This window comes from Lonchura striata, chromosome 28 (assembly GCF_050655825.1).
Source record: "Lonchura striata isolate lonStrDom1 chromosome 28, ASM5065582v1, whole genome shotgun sequence".
NCBI lineage: Eukaryota > Metazoa > Chordata > Aves > Passeriformes > Estrildidae > Lonchura > Lonchura striata.
Window position 1 is genome coordinate 1,408,132 of NC_140730.1, and position 23,475 is coordinate 1,431,606.

General features: G+C 51.4%; 1 protein-coding gene across 9 annotated transcripts in view; it reads right to left on the reverse strand.

Annotated features, from left to right (window-relative positions):
- Positions 1 to 304: 304 nt before the first annotated feature.
- Positions 305 to 23,475, reverse strand: part of CRTC1 (CREB regulated transcription coactivator 1) — a 57,788-nt gene continuing 34,617 nt past the window's right edge. For 4 of the 9 annotated variants that reach the window (XM_077788859.2, XM_077788861.2, XM_085562187.1 and 1 more), the window contains 6 exons: positions 21,138 to 21,274; positions 20,124 to 20,375; positions 17,346 to 17,447; positions 8,816 to 8,902; positions 5,993 to 6,173; positions 305 to 3,872 (listed from right to left, as the gene is read on the reverse strand). In XM_077788859.2, the coding sequence (XP_077644985.2) occupies positions 3,661 to 3,872; positions 5,993 to 6,173; positions 8,816 to 8,902; positions 17,346 to 17,447; positions 20,124 to 20,375; positions 21,138 to 21,274 (971 nt within the window). In that variant the 3' untranslated portion in view covers positions 305 to 3,660. Of the gene's footprint in view, positions 3,873 to 5,992; positions 6,174 to 8,815; positions 8,903 to 10,252; positions 15,953 to 16,043; positions 17,448 to 20,123; positions 20,376 to 21,137; positions 21,275 to 23,475 lie in introns of those variants that run through there. The other 5 variants (XM_077788860.2, XM_077788862.2, XM_077788863.2 and 2 more) reach the window with 4 other exon arrangements.

A 23,475-nucleotide genomic window follows, 5' to 3' on the forward strand; every position in this document is an offset into this window, starting at 1 on the left:
GAGCCATCCCAGCAGGAATCCCCCCGGAGCTCCGGAGCTGCACCAAGCTCTCCCTGCAGCCTCTGCTGCTCTTTCCAGGTTTCCTCCTCTTTGAGCTGCCTTTTATCTCCTCCCTTCCCTGGAAAAGCACGAGGGATCAGCAAGGAGCCAGCAGGAGCGAACCTGTCCTACCGAGCTCAAACCCTGCCAAAAAATCCCAAAACGTTCCCAAGAGGTGCGGGGAAACCTCTGCAGGGCGTGGAGAAGGATAACATGAAAACAAAACAAAACAAAAAACCAAAGAAAACCAAAAAGACACAGGGAAGCCAAGAAAAAATTCCACATTTTTAGTGCAAATGGTCAACAAATGGCACAGAAGGCGAGGGGATGCCTGGGGCTGGGAGATCCTGGCCCTGCTCCTGCTCAGCAGAGCAGGCAGCAACCCCAGCCCGGATTTCTGGAAGCACACAGAAACTTGGTATAACTCATTAGAACTCAGCGCTGAAAGTCATTAATTGCAGGGGACTCTCATTAATTGCGGGGGGAACTCGTGAAGAGCAGCCCAGTTCCAGCTGTGGGAACTGGGATGGGATTTGAGGGAATGGAATCCCAAAAATCCTGCTCCCACCCCAGGCTGGAGGCGCCTCCCCCTCCAGGAGCAGCTCGCCCTGGGGTGAGTTAATTAGTTAATTAATGAATGACTCCAAACCCTGCTCGTTCCTGATGAATTCCTGCCTTTCCCCACGCAGATCCCAGTGGAATGGGGATGTTCATCCATTCCCACAAACCTGGGGCAGCCTCCAGCCAGCCAGAGTGAAAGCCCCAATTCCCAGCCTGAGCAATCTGCGTGGGACTTTGGGGATTTTTTTTAATTTGCAGCACAAAATATTCACAAGGACCATCCAAAATGATCAATTCTCCATTTAATTAAAGAGAATTTTGGAGGATTCAATCCTGGTCATTGTGGAGCAAGAGATTTTTTTCCCCTCAGGTGAATGAAGGAATTTTTAAGTTCCAACCACCCTATTTTGCCTATTCCAAAGGAAAACATCTAAACTTGCCTTAGGCTTTCTTATTCCTGCTTATTCCATCCGTTTAAAATTCCAGTTAGTTTAAAAATACATACATATATAATATATATAATATATTTCTGGAATAAAACCACAAAAAAAAAAAGTACTGTACAAATATTATGTAGAGTGCTTCCATTGGCTGTATGTAGTTGAGCTACTTTTCTAATATCCAAATATTTAAATAAAATTTTAAAAAAATGAAATTAAAACAACAACGACAAAAAAAAAACATAAATAAGTAACAGAATAAGTAATGAATAATAAAAAATTTTAAAAATCATGATTCTACGAGCCTGGCATTGCTATGGAAATGCCGTTCCTGTTGCCCAGGAATCTCTGACAAAGTAAAAATTAGGATTATGCAGGTTAGTCTCTATTTCTTTTTAGCTGCTTTAAGATGTTCTGATCCTCTGTCTAATCAAGTAATGAATTATAGAACTTTCATGTGTGCTCAGAAATGCTCTCTATATATGTAGCCATATATAGAAATAGATATATATTACATATATATTAAAAAAAAGACCCCAAAACTAAACAGAACAAAACCATAAAAAGCTTGGAAGGAAATAGTGTTTAAAGCGGATTTTTGGGACTGGTGGCCGGCGGCGGCTCCGCTGTGCCGGGATGGCCGGGGCAGGAGGGAGGGACAAGAGGGTGGGGACACAGGTGGGGACACAGGTGGGGACATGGAGAGCACCTGAGGATGCCAGGCTGGGACACAGGTGGGGACAAACAGGGCACCTGGGGGGACACAGGTGGGGACACAGGTGGGGACACAGGTGGGGACAGGCAGGGCACCTGGGGGGACACAGGTGGGGACACAGGTGGGGACACAGGTGGGGACAAACAGGGAACCTGAGGATGCCAGGCTGGGACACAGGTGGGGACACAGGTGGGGACACAGGTGGGGACAGAGGTGGGGACAGGCAGGGCACCTGGGGGGACACAGGTGGGGACACAGGTGGGGAGATGGACAGCACCTGAGGATGCCAGGCTGGGACACAGGTGGGGACACAGGTGGGGACACAGGTGGGGACAAACAGGGCACCTGGGGGGACACAGGTGGGGACACAGGTGGGGACACAGGTGGGGACAGGCAGGGCACCTGGGGGGACACAGGTGGGGACACAGGTGGGGACACAGGTGGGGACAGGCAGGGCACCTGGGGGGACACAGGTGGGGACACAGGTGGGGACACAGGTGGGGACAGGCCGGCGTCCCAGAGCACAGCCCCAGCTGCAGGGGGGGTGGCAGGGCCGGGATTTGCTCCCCAGGGCAGCAGCAGGAGGAGGAGGAGGAGGAGGAGGAGGGGGCACGGCCCCAGCCCGACCCCAGAGGAGCTTTGAGGCACCTCCCGCCCCTGCCCCGCTGCCCAAAGCCCTGCGGGTGCCCAAAGCCCCTCGGGTGCCCAAAGCCCTGCGGGTGCCCAGAGCCCCTCGGGTGCCCAAAGCCCCGCGGGTGCCCAAAGCCCCTCAGGCGCCCAAAGCCCTTCGGGTGCCCAAAGCCCCTCAGGTGCCCAAAGCTCCTCGGGTGCCCAAAGCCCTTTGGGTGCCCAAAGCCCTTCAGGTGCCCAAAGCCCCGTGGGTGCCCAAAGCCCCTCGGGTGCCCAGAGCCCTGCGGGTGCCCAGAGCCCCTCAGGTGCCCAAAGCCCCTCGGGTGCCCAAAGCCCCTCGGGTGCCCAAAACCCCTCAGGTGCCCAAAGCTCCTTGGGTGCCCAAAGCCCCGTGGGTGCCCAAAGCCCCGCGGGTGCCAGGGGATGCGGGCACGGCCCTGCCAGAGCTCTGCTGGGGGAAAGGGCAGCTCTGGAGAGGAAAACCAATGGGAAACCGGGGAAAACTGGGGAAAAAAGGGGAAAAAAGAGGGAAAAAACCGTGGAAAACCGGACAACTCCTCACTGCTGGACTGGACGGCAACAGCGGCGGGGGTGACATGGCTGGGCGCCACGGGGACGGGGCTCGGCAGCGCGGCAAGCTCAGAACAACAAGCTGTGGTTACTCATTGCACAGGGGACACGGAGCAGCTCTCCCTCCGGGCTGGGACGGACCCTCCAGGATGGGCTGGACCCTCCAGGATGGACCCTCCAGGATGGGCTGGACCCTCCAGGATGGACCCTCCAGGATGGGACAAACCCTCCAGGATGGACCCTCCAGGATGGGCTGGACCCTCCAGGATGGGCTGGACCCTCCAGGATGGACCCTCCTGGATAGGACAGACCCTCCAGGATGGACCCTCCAGGATGGATGCTCCAAGATGGGACAGAACCTCCAGGATGGGTCACACCTTCCAGGATGGGACAGAGCCTCCAGGATGGGCTGAACCCTCCAGGACGGGACAGACCCTCCAGGACAGGATGGACCCTCCAGGATGGACGCTCCAAGATGGGACAGACCCTCCAGGATGGGACAAACCCTCCAGGACAGACCCTCCAGGATGGGACAGAGCCCCTGGAACAGGATGGACCCTCCAGGATGGGACAGAGCCCCTGGAACAGGATGGACCCTCCAGGACGGACCCTCCAGGATGGGACAGAGCCCCTGGAACAGGATGGAGCCTCCGGGCCGGGATGGAGCCTCGGGGCCCTCCCGGGCGCTGCGGAGCTGGCGGCGGCTCACAGCCGGTCCATGCGGAACGTGTCCTCTGTGGCGGGGTCGGTGAGGACCATGTCGGGGTCGTTGAGCATGTGCAGTCCATCCAGGGTCAAAGGGTCAATTTTGAGTTCATCCAGGGGGAACTGGGAATCCGTGTCGAAGCTGACGTCCCCCACTCCTGCCAAGGAGCTGGTCAGTTCTTTTGATAAGCTGGGGGGGGATTCTCCTGTCACTGCAGGGGACAGAACACACGGGGGTCAAACACCAGTGTGCAGGTCAGAAAACAGCCACCACAAACCCTGGAGATGTTTATGGAGCTCTCGGGTGAGGAACATCCACCCTCCACCACATCTCTGATTCCTCACGGCACCTCCAAGCCACCAAACACAACCCAAAGGTTGCTGTAACTGCAGCCTTTTCTCTCCCTCAGCTTTAGGAGGAATAACCTCAATTTCCACCATTCCCATCAGCAATCCCTGGTTTTCACAGGGTGAAAAAGTAGAATTTTGAGGTTTTTAGAATGGGGTTTGAGGGGAGAAGATGGATTGGGCATGTCCTGGCCTTCTTCTCGTTTTCTTTCTCCTCGCCCTCCATGCTTTGCTGTGCTGGTGACACTTTTCTGTTGGTTTAAGGTAGGGACACACTGCCCAACATAAATGATTGATATTGCCACCTTATTGTAAATATAGCACACGTGGTTTTGGGTATAAAATGTGTAAATTTTAGTATAAAATGTGTAAATAAAGTGTGTAAATTTTAGTATAAAATATGTAAATAAAATGTGTAGATTTTAGTATAAAATGCCCTAGAGGGCAGACAGAATGCCATGGCTGAGCTGCTGGACAGAGCTCAGCAGGGCAGAGAAAGAATGTTCTAGATAAAGGAAAATAAATGTTGGAACTCAAAATGTCTCTCAGACGTTTTTAGAGGTTCCAGGCCTTGGTCAGAAGCATTTGAGCCCCTGGCAGGCAGCTGCAAACAGCTGTGATTTTGGGTTTGAGCCATGGAATGAGTTACCAACTTTGGAGGTGGAACAAGCAGTCACAAAGGGTTAGATAGGAGAGTAAAAGTAGTTACAAAACAGAGGGGAAATTTTTTTAGTGTTGTACAGGGGGGTTTTAGCACCTGTCCAGGAGGGTTTTACTTTGTACATGGGGGTCAGAAGTTCTAAGATGGAGGAAAGTGGGCTGATCCTGTTCTTCCTCCTTCTTCTTCCTCACCTCCATGTTCTTGGTGATGTTGGCACTCACAGATTGGTTTAGAGTAGAAAAGCACCATTTAACACAGGTAATAGGCATTGGGGAAAACTGTAAACATGTAACACGTAATATATCATATAAAAGATAGAAAGGCAGTATTTAATATAGGTAATAGGCACTGGGGGAAAACTATAAACATATAACACGTAATGTACCATATAAAAAATAGAAAAGCACCATTTAATATAGGTGATAGGCATTGGGAAAAACTCTAAACATTTAAAATGTACTGTATCATATAAAAGAGAGCAGCAGCCCTGGGTGGGAGAGCAGAAGCAGTCAGGGTCAGAGAGGGTGTCAGGGTGTGTGTGTGCCTCTGCCTGAGCTGTGAGCAAACCACAGCAGCCCGAGAAGAAAATCTTTTAGATAAATCACAATAAACTGCCTTGCGACCCAACAGCAGAGCCTGAGCAGTTTTTCTTTGGAATCATGGCTCGGAGGAGAAATTTCACCAGCACACGGGACCCTAAAGCAAGGCTGGGGCTCCCACAAATAAACACCCTTGAGAAGCCGACCCTGCACATCCAGCCTCCTTTGGCTGCGGGCTGGGACAAAAAGGACTTTGACACCCGGGGGTCACCCTGACAACCAGGGGGTCACCCTGACACCCAGGGGATCACCCTGACAGCCAGGGGGTCACCCTGACAGCCAGGGGTCACCCCGACAGCCAGGTGGTCACCCTGACACCCAGGGGTCACCCCGAGAGCCAGGGGGTCACCCCGAGAGCCAGGGGGTCACCCCGAGAGCCAGGGGGTCACCCTGTCAGCCAGGGGGTCACCCTGTCAGCCAGGGGTCACCCCGACAGCCAGGTGGTCACCCTGACAGCCAGGGGTCACCCTGACAGCCAGGTGGTCACCCCGACACCCGGGGGTCACCCCGACAGCCAGGTGGTCACCCTGACACCCAGGGGTCACCCCAAGAGCCAGGGGGTCACCCTGACAGCCAGGGGGTCACCCTGACAGCCAGGTGGTCACCCTGACAGCCAGGGGGTCACCCCAACAGCCAGGTGGTCACCCTGACACCCGGGGGTCACCCCGACAGCCGGGGGTCACCCCGAGAGCCAGGGCCCATCGCCGCGGCACGCAGGGGTTACCTGTCAGGATGATGTTGGGGATGTTGCCGTGGCTGGAGTAGCCGAGCTGCTGCGAGTCCTGCAGGCTGCCGTGGCTGCCCGTCAGTCCCATCACGGCGGCCTGCGAGTAGTTGAGGGTGGAGCAGGGGCTGTAGAGGCTGTTGGAGCTGATGGCGCCCTCGATCATGTTGAACTGCTCCAGCTGCGGGCGACACGGCCACGGTTAAAGGGCAGCCCTGGCGGGGACACGGGGACGGGGCACGGGACACACGGACAGCGAGCAAATCCAGCTGTGCCTGCTCCAAATCCAGCTGTGCCTGCTTCAAATCCAGCTGTGCCTGCTTCAAATTCACCTGAGCCTGCTTCAAATTCACCTGAGCCTGCTCCTAATCCATCTGTGCCTGCTCCAAATTCACCTGAGCCTGCTCCTAATCCATCTGAGCCTGCTCCAAATTCACCTGAGCCTTCTCGAAATTCATCTGAGCCTGCTCCAAATTCATCTGAGCCTGCTCCAAATCCAGCTGTGCCTGCTCCTAATCCAGCTGTGCCTGCTTCAAATTCACCTGTGCCTGCTCCAAATCCAGCTGTGCCTGCTCCAAATTCAGCTGTGCCTGCTCCAAATCCATCTGTGCCTGCTACAAATCCAGCTGTGCCTGATCCAAATCCATCTGTGCCTGCTCCAAATTCACCTGTGCCTGCTCGAAATTCAGCTGTGCCTGCTACAAATCCAGCTGTGCCTGCTCCTAATCCATCTGTGCCTGCTCCAAATTCATCTGTGCCTGCTCCAAATTCATCTGAGCCTGCTCCAAATTCACCTGTGCCTGCTCCAAATTCATCTGAGCCTGCTCCAAATTCACCTGTGCCTGCTCCAAATTCATCTGTGCCTGCTCCAAATTCATCTGTGCCTGCTCCTAATCCATCTGTGCCTGCTCCAAATTCATCTGTGCCTGCTTCAAATTCATCTGTGCCTGCTCCAAATTCATCTGTGCCTGCTCCAAATTCATCTGAGCCTGCTCCAAATTCACCTGTGCCTGCTCCAAATTCATCTGAGCCTGCTCCAAATTCACCTGAGCCTGCTCCAAATTCATCTGAGCCTGCTCCAAATTCATCTGTGCCTGCTCCAAATTCACCTGAGCCTGCTCCAAATCCAGCTGTGCCTGCTCCTAATCCAGCTGTGCCTGCTCCTAATCCATCTGTGCCTGCTCCTAATCCAGCTGTGCCTGCTCCTAATCCATCTGTGCCTGCTCCAAATCCAGCTGTACCTGCTCCAAATTCATCTGTACCTGCTCCAAATTCACCTGAGCCTGCTCCAAATTCATCTGTACCTGCTCCAAATTCACCTGAGCCTGCTCCTAATTCATCTGTGCCTGCTCCAAATTCACCTGAGCCTGCTCCAAATTCACCTGAGCCTGCTCCAAATTCACCTGTGCCTGCTTCAAATCCATCTGTGCCTGCTCCAAATTCATCTGAGCCTGCTCCAAATTCATTCTTTCAAATTTCATTATTTTTCCATTATTTAAAAAATTCATATCCTTGTTTTTCCTTTCAAAATGGATTTTCATACAAAAATATTCACTCTTTTTCCTCTTTCATATTTCATTATTTTTCCTTTTTATACATTTATACTTCCTTATTATACTTTTTTAAAATTGATCTACCACTTTACAACCTCCATTATTATATTTTTAAATTGATCTCCCATTTTAAAAGCTTGATTACTATACATTATTTAACTGATCTCCCATTTTAAAACCTTAATTATTACACATTTTTTAAACTGATCTCCCATTTTAAAATGCTTGATTATTAAATATTTTTAAATTGATCTCCCATTTTAAACCTCCATTATTACACATTTTTTAATTGATCTCCCATTTTAAACTTCCATTATTACACATTTTTTAATTGATCTCCCACTTTAAGACCTCCATTATTACACATTTTTTAAATTGATCTCCCATTTTAAAATCTCCATTATTACACATTTTTTTAACCGATCTCCCATTTTAAGAGCTTGATTATTACACATTTTTTTAGTTGATCTCCCATTTTAAAAGCTTGATTATACATTATTTAACTGATCTCCCGTTTTAAAACCTCCATTATTAAACATTTTTTAAATTGATCTCCCATTTTAAACCTCCATTATTACACATTTTTTAATTGATCTCCCATTTTAAAATCTCCATTATTACACATTTTTTTAACCGATCTCCCATTTTAAAAGCTTGATTATTACACATTTTTTTAGTTGATCTTCCATTTTAAAACCTCCATTATTACACATTTTTTCAGTTGATCTCCCATTTTAAACCTCCATTATTACACATTTTTTTCATTGATGTCCCATTTTAAACCTCCATTATTACACATTTTTTAATTGATCTCCCATTTGAAAACCTCCATTATTACACATTTTTTAATTGATCTCCCATTTTAAAAGCTTGATTATTACATATTTTTTTAGTTGATCTCCCATTTAAAAATCTCCATTATTACACATTTTTTTAACCAATCTCCCATTTTAAAAGCTTGATTATTACACATTTTTTAATTGATCTCCCATTTAAAAATCTCCACTATTACACATTTTTTAATTGATCTCCCATTTAAAAATCTCCATTATTACACATTTTTTTAACCGATCTCCCATTTGAAAATCTCCACTATTACACATTTTTTAATTGATCTCCCATTTAAAAACCTCCATTATTACACATTTTTTAACCGATTTCCCTTTTTTTTTGGCAGAACGGCTGCGTGGGACGGGAGGGGACCAGGGGAAGGCAAGAAAGGCGCCGTTAATTGCTCGTTAATTAGTGGGTTAATTGGGGCGCGGCTCACCTGGTGGGACAGGGCGTTGGCCTGGCGCGCCGTCAGCTGCTGCTCGTAGAACGAGTCCCCGAAGGCGCCGCCCAGCAGGGAGGAGTGCTGCAAGGAAACGGGAATAACCGGGAATAACGGGAATAACGGGAATAACCGGGAATGACGGGAATAACGGGAATAACAACGGGAATAACAACGGGAATAACGGGAATGACGGGAATAACGGGAATAACAACGGGAATAACGGGAATAACCGGGAATAACGGGAATGACGGGAATAACGGGAATGACGGGAATAACGGGAACAACGGGAATAACGGGAGCAACGGGAATAACCGGGAATAACGGGAACACCGGGAATAACCGGGAATAACGGGAATGACGGGAATAACGGGAGCAACGGGAATAACCGGGAATAACGGGAATAACGGGAATAACAACGGGAATAACGGGAATAACGGGAATAACGGGAATAACAACGGGAATAACGGGAGCAACGGGAATAACGGGAGCAACGGGAATAACGGGAATGACGGGAATAACAACGGGAATAACGGGAATAACCGGGAATAACGGGAATAACCGGGAATAACGGGAGCAACGGGAATAACGGGAGCAACGGGAATAACCGGGAATAACCGGGAATAACGGGAATAACCGGGAATAACGGGAGCAACGGGAATAACAGGAACAACGGGAATAACAGGAACAACGGGAATAACGGGAATAACGGGAACAATGGGGAATAACGGGAATAACGGGAACAAAGGGAATAACGGGGGGAATAACGGGGGGAATAACAGGAACAACGGGAATAACTGGGAACAACGGGAATAACGGGAATAACCGGGAATAACGGGGGGAAAAACGGGAATAACGGGAGCAACGGGAATAACCGGGAATAACAGGAACAACGGGAATAACGGGAACAATGGGAATAACCGGGAATAACGGGAACACCGGGAATAACCGGGGGAATAACGGGAACAACGGGAATAACGGGAACAACGGGAATAATGGGAATAACGGGAACAACGGGAATAACCGGGGGAACAACGGGAACAACGGGAATAACGGGGGAAAAAACGGGAATAACGGGAATAACCGGGGGGAACAACAGGAATAATGGGAATAATGGGGGGAACCGGGAACAAGGGGGGAACCGGGGGGAACAACGGGAATAACAGGAACACCAGGAATAACGGGGGAACAATGGGAATAACCGGGAACACTGGGAGCAATGGGAATAACTGGGGGTAACCAGGAACACCAGGAAAAACGGGAATAACCCGGGGGGAACCAGGAACACCGGGAATAACCGGGAAAAACAGGAATAACCGGGAATAACCGGGGGGAACCGGGAATAACTGGGAAAAAATGGGAACGGTGCGGGGAACTGGGAACAGCGGGGGGAACCGGGAGCACCGGGAAAAACTGGGAACGCTGGGGGAAAACTGGGATGCAGAGAAAAACTGGGATTCCTACAAAACCGGGAACACCGAGAAAAACTGGGAATGCTGGGGGGAACCGGGATGCACAGAAAAACTGGGATTCCTGGGGATGCCGGAGAAATCCGGGAGTTCAAGGGAAATCTGGGAATTCAGAGAAAACCAGGGATGGCGGGGAAAACTGGGGATGGCAGAGAAATCTGGGAGTTCTGGAAAAAGCTGGGAGTTCTGAAGAAATGGGGAATTACGGAGAAATCTGGAAATTCAGAGAAATCCGGGAATGGCAGAGAGAACCAGGAATGGCGGGGAAAACTGGGAATGGCAGAGAAATCTGGGAGTGGCAGAGAAATCTGGGAGTTCCGGAGAAATCTGGGAATTCTGGAGAAATCCGGGAATTCAGAGAAATCTGGGAATGGCAGAGAAATCAGCGTGGTGTGGGCAGGAATCGCTCGGGGCCCTCACGGGGGGCCCGGGGGATCCAAAGGGGCAGGAGGGAATTCCTCAGGACCATGAAAATCCCACAGGAATTCCTCAGGACCATGAAGATCCCACAGGAACCCCTCAGGACCATGAAGATCCCACAGGAATCCCTCAGTAACATGAAATTCCCACAGGAATCCCTCAGGACCATGAAGATCCCACAGGAATCCCTCAGGACCATGAAGATCCCACAGAAATCCCTCAGGACCATGAAGATCCCACAGGAACCTCATGGAGCACGAGGGAATCCCTCAGGACCATGAAAATCCCACAGGAACCCCTCAGGACCATGAAAATCCCACAGGAATCCCTCAGGACCATGAAGATCCCACAGAAATCCCTCAGGACCATGAAGATCCCACAGGAACCTCATGGAGCACGAGGGAATCCCTCAGGACCATGAAGATCCCACAGGAATCCCTCAGGACCATGAAGATCCCACAGAAATCCCTCAGGACCATGAAGATCCCACAGGAACCTCATGGAGCACGAGGGAATCCCTCAGGACCATGAAAATCCCACAGGAACCCCTCAGGACCATGAAAATCCCACAGGAATCCCTCAGGACCATGAAAACCCCACAGGAACCTCAAGGAGCACGAGGGAATCCCTCAGGACCATGAAGATCCCACAGGAACCCCTCAGGACCATGAAGTTCCCACAGGAATCCCTCAGGACCATGAAAAACCCACAGGAACCTCAAGGAGCACGAGGGAATCCCTCAGGACCATGAAGATCCCACAGGAACCCCTCAGGACCATGAAAATCCCACAGGAATCCCTCAGGACCATGAAGATCCCACAGGAACCCCTCAGGATCATGAAGATCCCACAGGAACCCCTCAGGATCATGAAGATCCCACAGGAATCCCTCAGGACCATGAAGATCCTACAGGAATCCCTCAGGACCATGAAGATCCCACAGGAATCCCTCAGGACCATGAAAAACCCACAGGAATCCCTCAGGAACATGAAGATCCCACAGGAACCTCATGGAGCATGAGGGAATCCCTCAGGACCATGAAGTTCCCACAGGAATCCCTCAGGACCATGAAAAACCCACAGGAACCTCAAGGAGCACGAGGGAATCCCTCAGGACCATGAAGATCCCACAGGAACCCCTCAGGATCATGAAGATCCAACAGGAATCCCTCAGTAACATGAAATTCCCACAGGAATCCCACAGGACCATGAAAATCCCACAGGAATCCCTCAGGACCATGAAGATCCCACAGGAATCCCTCAGGACCATGAAGATCCCACAGGAATCCCTCAGGACCATGAAGATCCCACAGGAATCCCAAGGAACTGTCAGGAACCCCTCAGGACCCTGCGCCTGCCACGGGGACACCACAAAGCCCTGGAGGCCTCTCCCAGAGCAGGAACAAAATGGAAAATTGGGATTTCCAGAGAGGACAATGAGCTGGGAAACGGGCAGGGACAGCAGCACCGTGATTGCTGGGGGGGGTTGTGGAATTTCTGGGGGGTTTTGTGGAATTCTGGGGCATTTTGTGGATTTCTGGGACATTTTGTGGAATTTCTGGGGCATTTTTTGGAATTTCTGGGACATTTTGTGGAATTTCTGGGGCATTTTGTGGATTTCTGGGGCATTTTGTGGAATTTCTGGGGCATTTTTTGGAATTTCTGGGGGGTTTTGTGGAATTCTGGGGCATTTTATGGATTTCTGGGGGATTTTGTGGATTTCTGGGGGATTTTGTGGATTTCTGGGACATTTTGTGGAATTTCTGGGGGATTTTGTGGATTTCTGGGGCATTTTGTGGATTTCTGGGACATTTTGTGGAATTTCTGGGGCATTTTGTGGAATTTCTGGGGGATTTTGTGGATTTCTGGGGCATTTTGTGGATTTCTGGGGCATTTTGTGGAATTTCTGGGACATTTTTTGGAATTTCTGGGACATTTTGTGGAATTTCTCCCCTCTGAGGCGGGAGGTGATGTTCTGGCTCTGGATCAGCAGCCCCCAAGGGCAAAATTCCCGATTTAAAGTCATGAGCAGGAAAGGTCAGGGGGAAGCTCAGTGAGAATTCCAGGGAGAATTCCTCAGCCCTGCCCAGTCCCTCAGTTATTCTCCATCATTTATCAATGATTCTAAAGGTGACCAAGAATTTGATGTCCATCCTGATCAAAAATACCAAATAAAAATCAGCAACGTCACTCCTGATTTAAAAATTCCCAAATTCTGATATTCCAGCTGAAAATAAAGACCACTGACTGACAAAGAGAACATCTCCAAAAGACAATTCCCACGGGGTGGTTGTCTCACTCTTGGAAAACAAAATTCAGCTGCTGGTTTATCCACATGGCAAAAGCAGAAGGCCACAAATTTCCTCCTTAGAAACCTAAGCGTGGGAAATTCAGGGAAAGTTTAGGAAGAATCAGAACAGGCACGGATTTTAGACCCTCAAAAAAACCCACCTTGTATGAAAAAAAGAATTTAAATCATTTTAAATAATTTAAAACCACCTGAAGCTCCAAGATAGGGATGGTTTGGGATAAATGTGGATCAAGGGGGGAATTCCCAACCCAATTCCCTGCATGGTTGGAATTCCTCCTCCAAACTCCTGCCTGAGCAGATCCTGGCTGGTGCAGGGCTGCTCCGAGCTGGGTTTGGATGAGCTTGGGAGGAGATTTGGGATTCCCTTTCCTGTCAGAGCCAGACCAGCCAAGCAGCCCAGCTCCACGTGCAGCCACAACTGGGAGAGGGCTGGAACTGGAAATTTCTCCAGTTTGTCACCTGCTCACCAACGCTCCAGAGGCTGCTGGGTCCCAGGAAAAAGGATCAAACACCCCTGGGAAAAGGGATCAAACACCCCTGGGAAAAAGGGATTCAAACATCCCTGGGAAAAGGGATCAAACATCCCTGGGAAAAGGGATCAAACATCCCTGGGAAAAAGGATCAAACATCCCGGGGAAAAAGGGATTCAAACATCCCTGGAAAAAGGGATCAAACATCCCTGGAAAAAGGGATCAAACACCCCTGGAAAAAGGGATCAAACATCCCTGGGAAAAGGGATCAAACATCCCTGGGAAAAGGGATCAAACATCCCTGGGAAAAAGGGATCAAACATCCCTGGGAAAAAGGGATCAAACATCCCTGGGAAAAGGGATCAAACATCCCTGGGAAAAAGGGATCAAACACCCCTGGGAAAAGGGATCAAACATCCCTGGGAAAAGGGATCAAACACCCCTGGGAAAAGGGATCAAACACCCCTGGGAAAAAGGGATCAAACATCCCTGGGAAAAAGGATCAAACATCCCGGGGAAAAAGGATCAAACACCCCTGGGAAAAAGGATCAAACACCCCTGGGAAAAAGGATCAAACACCCCTGGGAAAAAGGATCAAACATCCCTGGAAAAAGGGATCAAACACCCCTGGGAAAAAGGATCAAACACCACAAGAGCCACTGATAAAATGCTGGTAAGAGAAAAGCAAAGCACCACTTAAAGCAATTTAAAGAAAATGTGGGGGTTTTAAACCAATCTAAATCCATTTATAACTATTTCCAAGGAAAACCTGAAATTTGGGATGGCACAGGCTTGACAGGAAGCAAAACCAACACTAAAATCCAACGGGCATTTGAGAGTTCCAAAGAGGATCAAGATATTTTGTCCCTTTCACTCCTGTGGTTTCATTCCACAGAACGGGAATGAGAGGACGATTCCCAAAATGAGGACCATCCCTAAAATCTTTGTTTCACCGAGCGCTGTTTCCATCCCAAAAAACTTTTGAAGTAAGCAAGAGGAGAGCAGAACGGGCTCATGCAAGTCCAGGTCAGAGCCTCCCACCCAACCCCAGGCTGGGTTTGCTCCTCCTGTGAGGTGTGCTGGTTCCTACAGCTGCAAGAACGGAAATTCCCAAAGGAAACCCAAAATTCCCACTGGAAATGTCATTCCTTCAACACTTCAGAGCTTCAGAATAATTTATCACCATCTCCAGAAGCAACACTGTGCAAACATCATCTCCTGGAGAGTCACCAGAGCATCTCCTGTGAGGAAAAACCAAGCCCAAAGCACAAATCCCTGGCTGGGATGATCCAGCCAGGAATACCTACCAGGTTCTCCAGGTCAGAGCCACTGGAGCAGGAATGTTTGTGTCTAACTGGAACAGGAGTGAGGGTGAGAGCAGGGGAGCAGAGCCCAGGCACTGGGGTGGAAGCCATGCAAACACAGAGCTGGGGGGCAGGCAGAGCTCTCCCGTCCCGCGGGGGGAACTGGGAGCACTGGTGGGACACACACACACACACGGCTGGGACACGGGGGCTTGGGAGAGGTGGGAGCACGGAGAAGAACCTGTGGTGGACCTGGGACACAAACCAAAGCTCGGGGTTTGTGGTTTAGGGAATGTCCTGTGGCACTGGGGGGGTGGAACCCCAAATCCACGGGAGGAAGAGGAGCACGTGGAGGCACCTGCCCGGCCACTGCACCCCACTCAGGCTGCTCCACAGTGGGAATTCTGCTGTTGGAAGGGATCTGCCTTCACTCTGGGCAGGTCATCAAGGGATTCTGCTGCCTGGAGCTGCCCCCAGTTCCCCTCCAAACTGGTTTTTCTTCTCTCCATGTTTCATGTTTGTGACCACCACCAGCTTTTGGGCCTTTCCTGGAGGCACCGAATCCACCTCAGTTTTAATTTAGCCAAACTAAGGAATTCTGTGGATATTTCAGAGGTCAAAACTACAGAGAGCAGAACTAATAAATCCACCTCAGTTTTAATTTAGCCAAACTAAGGAATTCTGTGGATATTTCAGAGGCCAAAACTACAAAGAACGGAACTAATAAATCCACCTCAGTTTTAATTTAGCCAAACTAAGGAATTCTGTGGATATTTCAGAGGCCAAAACTACAAAGAACGGAACTAATAAATCCACCTCAGTTTTAATTTAGCCAAACTAAGGAATTCTGTGGATATTTCAGAGACCAAAACTACAGAGAGCAGAACTAATAAATCCACCGAATCCACCTCAGTTTTAATTTAGCCAAACTAAGGAATTCTGTGGATATTTCAGAGACCAAAACTACAAAGAACGGAACTAATAAATCCACGAATCCACCTCAGTTTTAATTTAGCCAAACTAAGGAATTCTGTGGATATTTCAGAGGCCAAAACTACAGAGAGCAGAACTAATAAATCCACCGAATCCACCTCAGTTTTAATTTAGCCAAACTAAGGAATTCTGTGGATATTTCAGAGGCCAAAACTACAGAGAGCAGAACTAATAAATCCACCGAATCCACCTCAGTTTTAATTTAGCCAAACTAAGGAATTCTGTGGATATTCAGAGGCCAAAACTACAGAGAGCAGACCAAATAAATCCTCTGCCTGCCAGTCAAGAGTTGTGGTGTCCCTGTCAAACACAGCAAAACCTGAGGAAATTTTTACAGGATAAAACCAACAGGAAAAACCATAGCCTAGTGTGTGTGCTCTGGTCATTGGGACTGACCAGTGGGGACAAAACCAAGCCAGAGTGACTGAGAAATCAAAGTGGGGGAAAAATTCAACATAAACCCCAAATTTGGACATGCTGTCCAGTGAGAGCTGAGAGTTTGCAGCGTGCTCTGCTCTAGGGGACAGTGCTGGTTCCTGGAGGCACACAGAGCACAGCAGAACCCACAGAAGCAGGCAGCAGAGAGAGGTTAAGAGGCAGGCAAGGCAGGGTTAAGGAAATGCAGACAATTCCTGCCACTCGGATCCAGGGCTGAGCTTACCATGACCTGGCTAATGAAGGAGACCTGGAGCTTCTGCCTGGGAACCAGGAAGGGGCAGCACTTATTTAGAAAGGATCCTCCTTACAGCCTTCAACGTTCAGTGATGGAACAGAAAATGGATTTTCACCCTCTTGTGATGCTCTGGAAGAATTCCCTGCACTTCTTTTCTCCAGGTGGGATTCTCCAGAGCAGCCAGCTGGGGCTCTTTCAGCAGCATCAGGCACTGGAAATGCACTTTCTTACACTGGGGCACCTTCAAATTTTGCCTGGTTTTAATGCCTTGCTGCTGGCAGGTAAAAAAAAGCCCTTCAGAGGATCACACACTCCCCCAAGTCGTGATTTCCATCCAGGACATGTGGATGTGTGAGGAGATACAGGCAGAGCAAGGAAAAGCAGCTGGCATGCAAGGGAGTGTGCTGGGAACCCATTCCCTGCCAGCCACAAGCTGCTCATTTTAGGAGCATTTTCTCCAGTGTTTTCTCTCACTGGGTGTGCTCTCACATGGAAAAGATCCTGATCTAAATCCGTTTGGGATATTTAGTGTCAATATTGAAATATTTCGTGCCCCAGGAGCTTTCCTGCTGCAGGAGGCACTGAAATTCCCCCTTTCTCGCCCTCCCAACCTCACAGCCATCAGCTCCCCTGGGACCCTGGCAATTGAAAGGATTCCACCTGGAGGTTCTGCCCCTCAAACCAGCAGCAGCCTGATGCTGTGGTTCTGAGCTCCCTGAACGGGGCAGCTGAGCAGCTCCTGAGCCCTGTGGGAGCGGGGATGGAGGGGCGGCGGCGAGGCACGAGGCACACACGGGGGCACGGCGAGACAGCTACGGGGCAGCCATGGAGAAATCCAGCTGGAACACGCACGAGAAGCAAGGCCTGTGGAAGCACAGAGTCCCTTACTTGAGGGGAGCTGCCAGGAGAGAAGCCTTGATTGGAGACAGGAGAGGTGGGAGACTGGTTGGCTGGGGAGCCAGCATTACTGCGGTACTGCTGGAGTGAGGCCTACAGAAGGACACAGAGTTAAACAGCGTGCACCGAGGGAGCCCTGCACAACACCAACACCCTCTGCACGGCCTGGGTAGGACACAGCACCACGGCAATCAGCCCCCCAAAAAACGGGGCAGAGCTCCGGGACAGCGCCAGGGCAGGGGCAGGCGCAGCCGGGAGCGTTGCCTGCCTGCTCGCGCTTAGGCGCCGTTCAAAAGATATTAAACAAACAACAAAAAAAAAATCAGGTCAGCCAAGGATTTAGGGCAAAGAAGTCTTGGAAGCTGGGAATAATTCCAAAAGAGTGTCACGCATGCTTCAGCTGCAGTTCCAGCCCCACGTGTGGGCTCGGTGGGATGCTGCTCTGCCTCCAGGTGTGTCACCAGCACAGGGCAGGTGAGAACACCTGAGTGACAAACCTGGGCCCCAAACTCCACTGAGCCCCAGGACACGGAGCAGGCAGCCCCAGGGGATTCACACTGTGCTCTGCACGCCTGTATCTGGGATTTTCATACTCTTCTCAGGTGTCTTGAGAAGTTCTTTTCAAAGATTTAGGTTTTTTCTGTATCAAATTAATAATATTAATGGTGTTTAAATAATGCTGCGCTAATTAACATCAAGAGTAGCCCAGCTCTTCTTATTTTACTCTCATTAGAAATTAAGGGGTGATTGAGGAGAACCTGCAATCCAGTGAATTTAATCAGATTTGCAGTATGGGAGAACTCTGCACTGCCAGTTTTTCACCCTTAATTCTCTAAATCCTGAGAAAATTTCCCCTTTTGCTCTGCAGTGCCACTTACAGCCTGTCAGAAGCTGTACAAACTACAAATAAATCTCAATTCTGCTTTGCAAAACCTGTGCAGAAGTTGCCAGCGAGGCTGTGACAGCTCCAAAGGCTTTTTTTGACAAAGTGGCTTTAAATCTGTTTATTTAGGAATTACTTGAGTTGCTTTAGAAGATCAACACAGCAGCCTAGAAGTTCAGGTCATAAAGAGGTTTAGGATGAGGAAAGCAACACAGAAAGCAAAGATGAGATCAGAATTGTCCGTACTGGTGCTACGTGAGGGTTAGAATCCAAACAGGGACAGGTTTTGAGTGGGGTGGGATCCTTCCCACTGCTGGGTTGTCCTTCCCACCCTGGAAGGGAAGCAGCTGCTCCCAAGGAGCACCAACTGTTAAAACTTCCATCCACAACAGAGCAGCAGAATTGCTTTGTTCCCATTCCCAAAGCCATTGCTGTCACTGCCAGGAGCCCCCAGGGCCAGGAGGGGCTGGGGGAGCTGGGACCTCCCCTCTTCCCTGGCCTGTGATTCCTGATTTGGGATTTTCAGCTGCTGGGACACAACAGTTCCTAACAGGCCACGTTAGAACAAGCAGGAAAAGGGATCTGTCCGTAAATCCCTGCTCCAATTCTTCTGGGCACTGGAGGCAGCCACAAATCCCACTTTGGAATACACGCTCTAAAATTCCTCGAAATAAAAGGGTTCTAAGTAGTGAAGCTGCAGAGAATACCTGGTTCTAGACAGCTTTTGGAAAATGGATTTTCCAGGTGGCATTGGACTGGGAAATGGTTGTTGTGGACTCTCTCTCAAGGCTCTGGGAGCTCCCCCAGTCTGTATCATGATGTGCTGGGGGGACACTGAACACCCTGAAAATCTCCTAGTAAATACTGACAGATTTAAGCTGGGTCTAATCAAACCTGGACAAAACTGAATAAAAATTTTCCTGTAGAAAACACTTAAAAGGTTCATTCAACCAAAACAATTTGAAGTTTACTTCAGCCTCCCTAGAATTCTCATGATCACGGGGTTGTCCAAGCTGATTTCCCAGCCCCAGTGACTGTCCAGGCTGATTTCCCAGCCCCAGTGAGTGTCCATCCTGATTTCCCAGCCCCAGTGAGTGTCCATTCTGATTTCCCAGCCCCAGTGACTGTCCAGGCTGATTTCCCAGCCCCACTGATTTTCCATTCTGATTTCCCAGCCCCAGTGACTGTCCATTCTGATTTCCCAGCCCCAGTGAGTGTCCATCCTGATTTCCCAGCCCCAGTGACTGTCCAGGCTGATTTCCCAGCCCCACTGATTTTCCATTCTGATTTCCCAGCCCCAGTGACTGTCCAGGCTGATTTCCCAGCCCCACTGATTTTCCATTCTGATTTCCCAGCCCCAGTGACTGTCCAGGCTGATTTCCCAGCCCCACTGATTTTCCATTCTGATTTCCCAGCCCCAGTGACTGTCCAGGCTGATTTCCCAGCCCCAGTGATTTCCCATTCTGATTTCCCAGCCCCAGTGAGTGTCCATCCTGATTTCCCAGCCCCAGTGAGTGTCCATTCTGATTTCCCAGCCTCAGTGACTGTCCATCCTGATTTCCCAGCCCCAGTGACTGTCCAGGATGATTTCCCAGCCCCACTGATTTTCCATTCTGATTTCCCAGCCCCAGTGAGTGTCCATCCTGATTTCCCAGCCCCACTGAGTGTCCATCCTGATTTCCCAGCCCCAGTGATTTCCCATTCTGATTTCCCAGCCCCAGTGAGTGTCCATCCTGATTTCCCAGCCCCAGTGAGTGTCCATTCTGATTTCCCAGCCCCAGTGACTATCCAGGATGATTTCCCAGCCCCAGTGAGTGTCCATCCTGATTTCCCAGCCCCAGTGCCCGCTGCCAGCCCTCCCCAAGCACAGCCCTTGCCAAACTCACCGAGTTGATGTCGATCCCCATGGAGGGCTGGCTCTGGCTGCCGGGAGGGGACTGGGGGATGGTGGAAGGTACCGTGACAGACAGAGGGGGCAGCTGGGGACCCCTCTGCAGCCCCGAGCTCTGCAGCAGAGGGGGGGTCTGGGGCAGGGAACTGGCCACTGGTGGCTGCTGCTGCTGCTGGGAGCTGGTCTGGGTGAAAAAGGGGTACGGGGGGAGCTGCTGCTCCAGGGACAATGCATCCATGGCCACGGCCTGCAAAAGAAGGAGCAGGATCAGCCACGCTGGCAGGGGACTCCTCTTCACACCAAGAAAATGGAGTCAGGATCGGTTTGTGTTGTAAAAATGGCATCTAAAGGTTTAGAGAGTCAAGAAGCTGCTCCCCTGGCAGAGGGGATTGGATGAGGTTTAAGTTCCCTCCAAGCCAAACCATCCTGTATAAAACAATATTTTAAAAGCCCAGTTGAATCTCAAGGTCAGAAATCACCAACCTGGGCAGTCACAGAGCCACCATGAAATCAATTTTAAAAGTTAATTGAGTTTCTCTCGCTAATTGAGAGAAACGGCTTTCAAATTTCACAGCTCACTTTGGGACAACACAAAAAAATGTGGTCTAAGAGATGGTTTTTATCACAGCTCTAGAAAAGAGGAAGTAAAATCTGCCCCTTCTACAAACCTCTCCTGTTTTAAGGCTCTGAATTAAGTAACACCTTTAAAACAGGAAATTATACAACAAGAGATGAAGTTCATGGAATCATGGAATGGTTTGGACTGGAAAGGACCTTAAAGCTGATTTCGTCCCATGGGCAGGGACACTTTCTACAATCCCAGGCTTCTCCAAACCCAGTCCGACCTGGCCTTGGACACTTCCAGGGATGGAGCAGCCACAGCTTCTCTGGGAACTCCATCCCATTCCCTCCCACTCCCCCAGGCAGGAACTCCCTCTCCATACCCCTGTGGCTCTCCGATGAAGCAGATGGAGCTGTGATTGGAAAAGCTGAATATCTGGGCTCCTACCTGGGTGATGGGTGACAGCGGGGACAGCGTGGGGGACATTTGCTGGGCCTGAGGCCGCCGCGAGTCCGTGCCCAAGGACAGGGGGCTGACGCTGGGCTGGCGGTGCTGGGACGGGGCCGGCGGCGTCGTCATTCCTGCTGGGAACAGAACCCCCCTCAGCAGGGCCACAGCCAGGCCCTGCTGAGCTCCGTGCCCAAAGCAACGCCTGAAACCCGGAGAGGAGAGCGGCCGGGAGCTCGTTAGGTGATCTGTAATTAATTTGGTCAGGCTGAAGAGCATCGGGATGAGAGGAAGAGTCCCGTGGCTTGTCCTGGCTCAGGCCCAGGCATGGTTGGTCGGGTTGGTGGCCAGGATGAGGAATTGGAAGAGGCAGAGCAGCCTCAGCAGTGGCAGGCACCACAGGCCCTGCACGTGGCCCAGCCCAGGAAAAGCAGGTTCTGTTTTCTTTGTGTGGGCTCAGATTCAGGGAATGAGATAACAAACCCTGGAACCGGCCTTTATCAGAGGGCACTTGAGGTACCGCAAAAGCAAACAGCTCTGGAATGGAAAAAGCAGAACTGGTTAAGCAGGAAGAGCCCCGTTTTTAATGGCACAGCAGGGCAGGAAATGTCCACCGCGCTCCCAAGAGCCACGGCCCAGCACGGGGTGAGGACACACAACCCAAACATCATCATTTGGTTCAGCTCAAACCCAAAACCCGGGCCTTTGGAAACCTGCCCTCCTTTCTGCCCCGCAGGACGCGAGGGAAGGGTCTGAGGCCGGGCCGGCGCCAGCTGCTCCCCAGAGCTGCCAGGGAGGAGCAGCCCACGGGAGGTGCCCGCAGAGCTCAGGGCTCCGGGCAGGCTGCCAGCGAGCCAGGAGGGCCAGGATGCCAGGAGGCAGCAGGAGAAGGGGCTGAGGCCGGGCAGGTGCCCGGGCAGGTGCCCAGGTAGGTGCCCAAGCAAGTGCCCAGGTGACCAGGTGCCCAGCTAGGTGCCCAGGTGCCCAGCTAGGTGCCCAGGTGCTCGGGCAGGTGACCGGGCAGGTGCCCAGGTGCCCAGGTAGGTGCTCAGGTGCTTGGGCAGGTGACCGGGCAGGTGCCCAGGTAGGTGCCCAGGTGCTTGGGCAGGTGACCAGGTAGGTGCCCAGGTAGGTGCCCAGGTGCCCAGCTAGGTGCCCAGGTGCTTGGGCAGGTGACCGGGTAGGTGCCCAGGTGCTCAGGCAGGTGCCCAGGTGCCTGGGCAGGTGCCCAGGTGCCCAGGCAGGTGCCCAGGTAGGTGCCCAGGTGCCCAGGCAGGTGCTCAGGTGCTTGGGCAGGTGACCGGGCAGGTGCCCAGGTAGGTGCCCAGGTACCCAGCTAGGTGCCCAGGTGACCAGGTAGGTGCCCAGGTAGGTGCCCAAGTGCCCAGGCAGGTGCTCAGGTGCTTGGGCAGGTGACCGGGCAGGTGCCCAAGTAGGTGCCCAGGTGCCCAGGCAGGTGCCCAGGTGCCCAGGTAGGTGCTCAGGTGCTCGGGCAGGTGACCAGGCAGGTGCCCAGGTGCCCAGGTAGGTGCTCAGGTGCTTGGGCAGGTGACCGGGCAGGTGCCCAGGTGCTCAGGCAGGTGCCCAGGTGCCAAGGCAGGTGCCCAGGTGCCCAGGTAGGTGCCCAGGTGCCCAGGTAGGTGCTCAGGTGCTTGGGCAGGTGACCAGGCAGGTGCCCAGGTGCCCAGGTAGGTGCCCAGGTGCCCAGGTAGGTGCCCAGGTGCCCAGGCAGGTGCCCAGGTGCCCAGCTAGGTGCCCAGGTGACCAGGTAGGTGCCCAGGCAGGTGCCCAGGTGCCCAGGTAGGTGCTCAGGTGCTTGGGCAGGTGACCAGGCAGGTGCCCAGGTGCCCAGGCAGGTGCCCAGGTGCCCAGCTAGGTGCCCAGGTGACCAGGTAGGTGCCCAGGCAGGTGCCCAGGTACCCAGGTAGGTGCCCAGGTGCCCAGCCCAGCCCTGGCTCCTCCTGGCCCCAGGCGCTGGCGCCCGGCCGGTGCCGCCGTGCCCGCGGCCCCTGGGCACCGCCCCGGGCACTGAGCAGGGCACAGGAGGCTCCAGGGAGGATTTCTCCCCAAGGGAGGGTTGGGAAATGGGTTTGGAAAGAGGAAAAGCTGAGCGGGGCAATGGGTGAAGCGTGGGGTCACTGCAGGGAGAAGCTGGGCTGAAACCAGTGAGCACATCCTGAATTTGGGATGGTTTTGACTCAGTTTCAGACTCACCACTTTGGATTTTTATCATTTACTTTGCTAATTATGGGGGAAAAAAATTGTGGAGATCCACTGTGGTTGAAATCCTGATTTCTAAACCCATCCCTCAAATTTTGCAGCTCAAAAAAACTCTTCC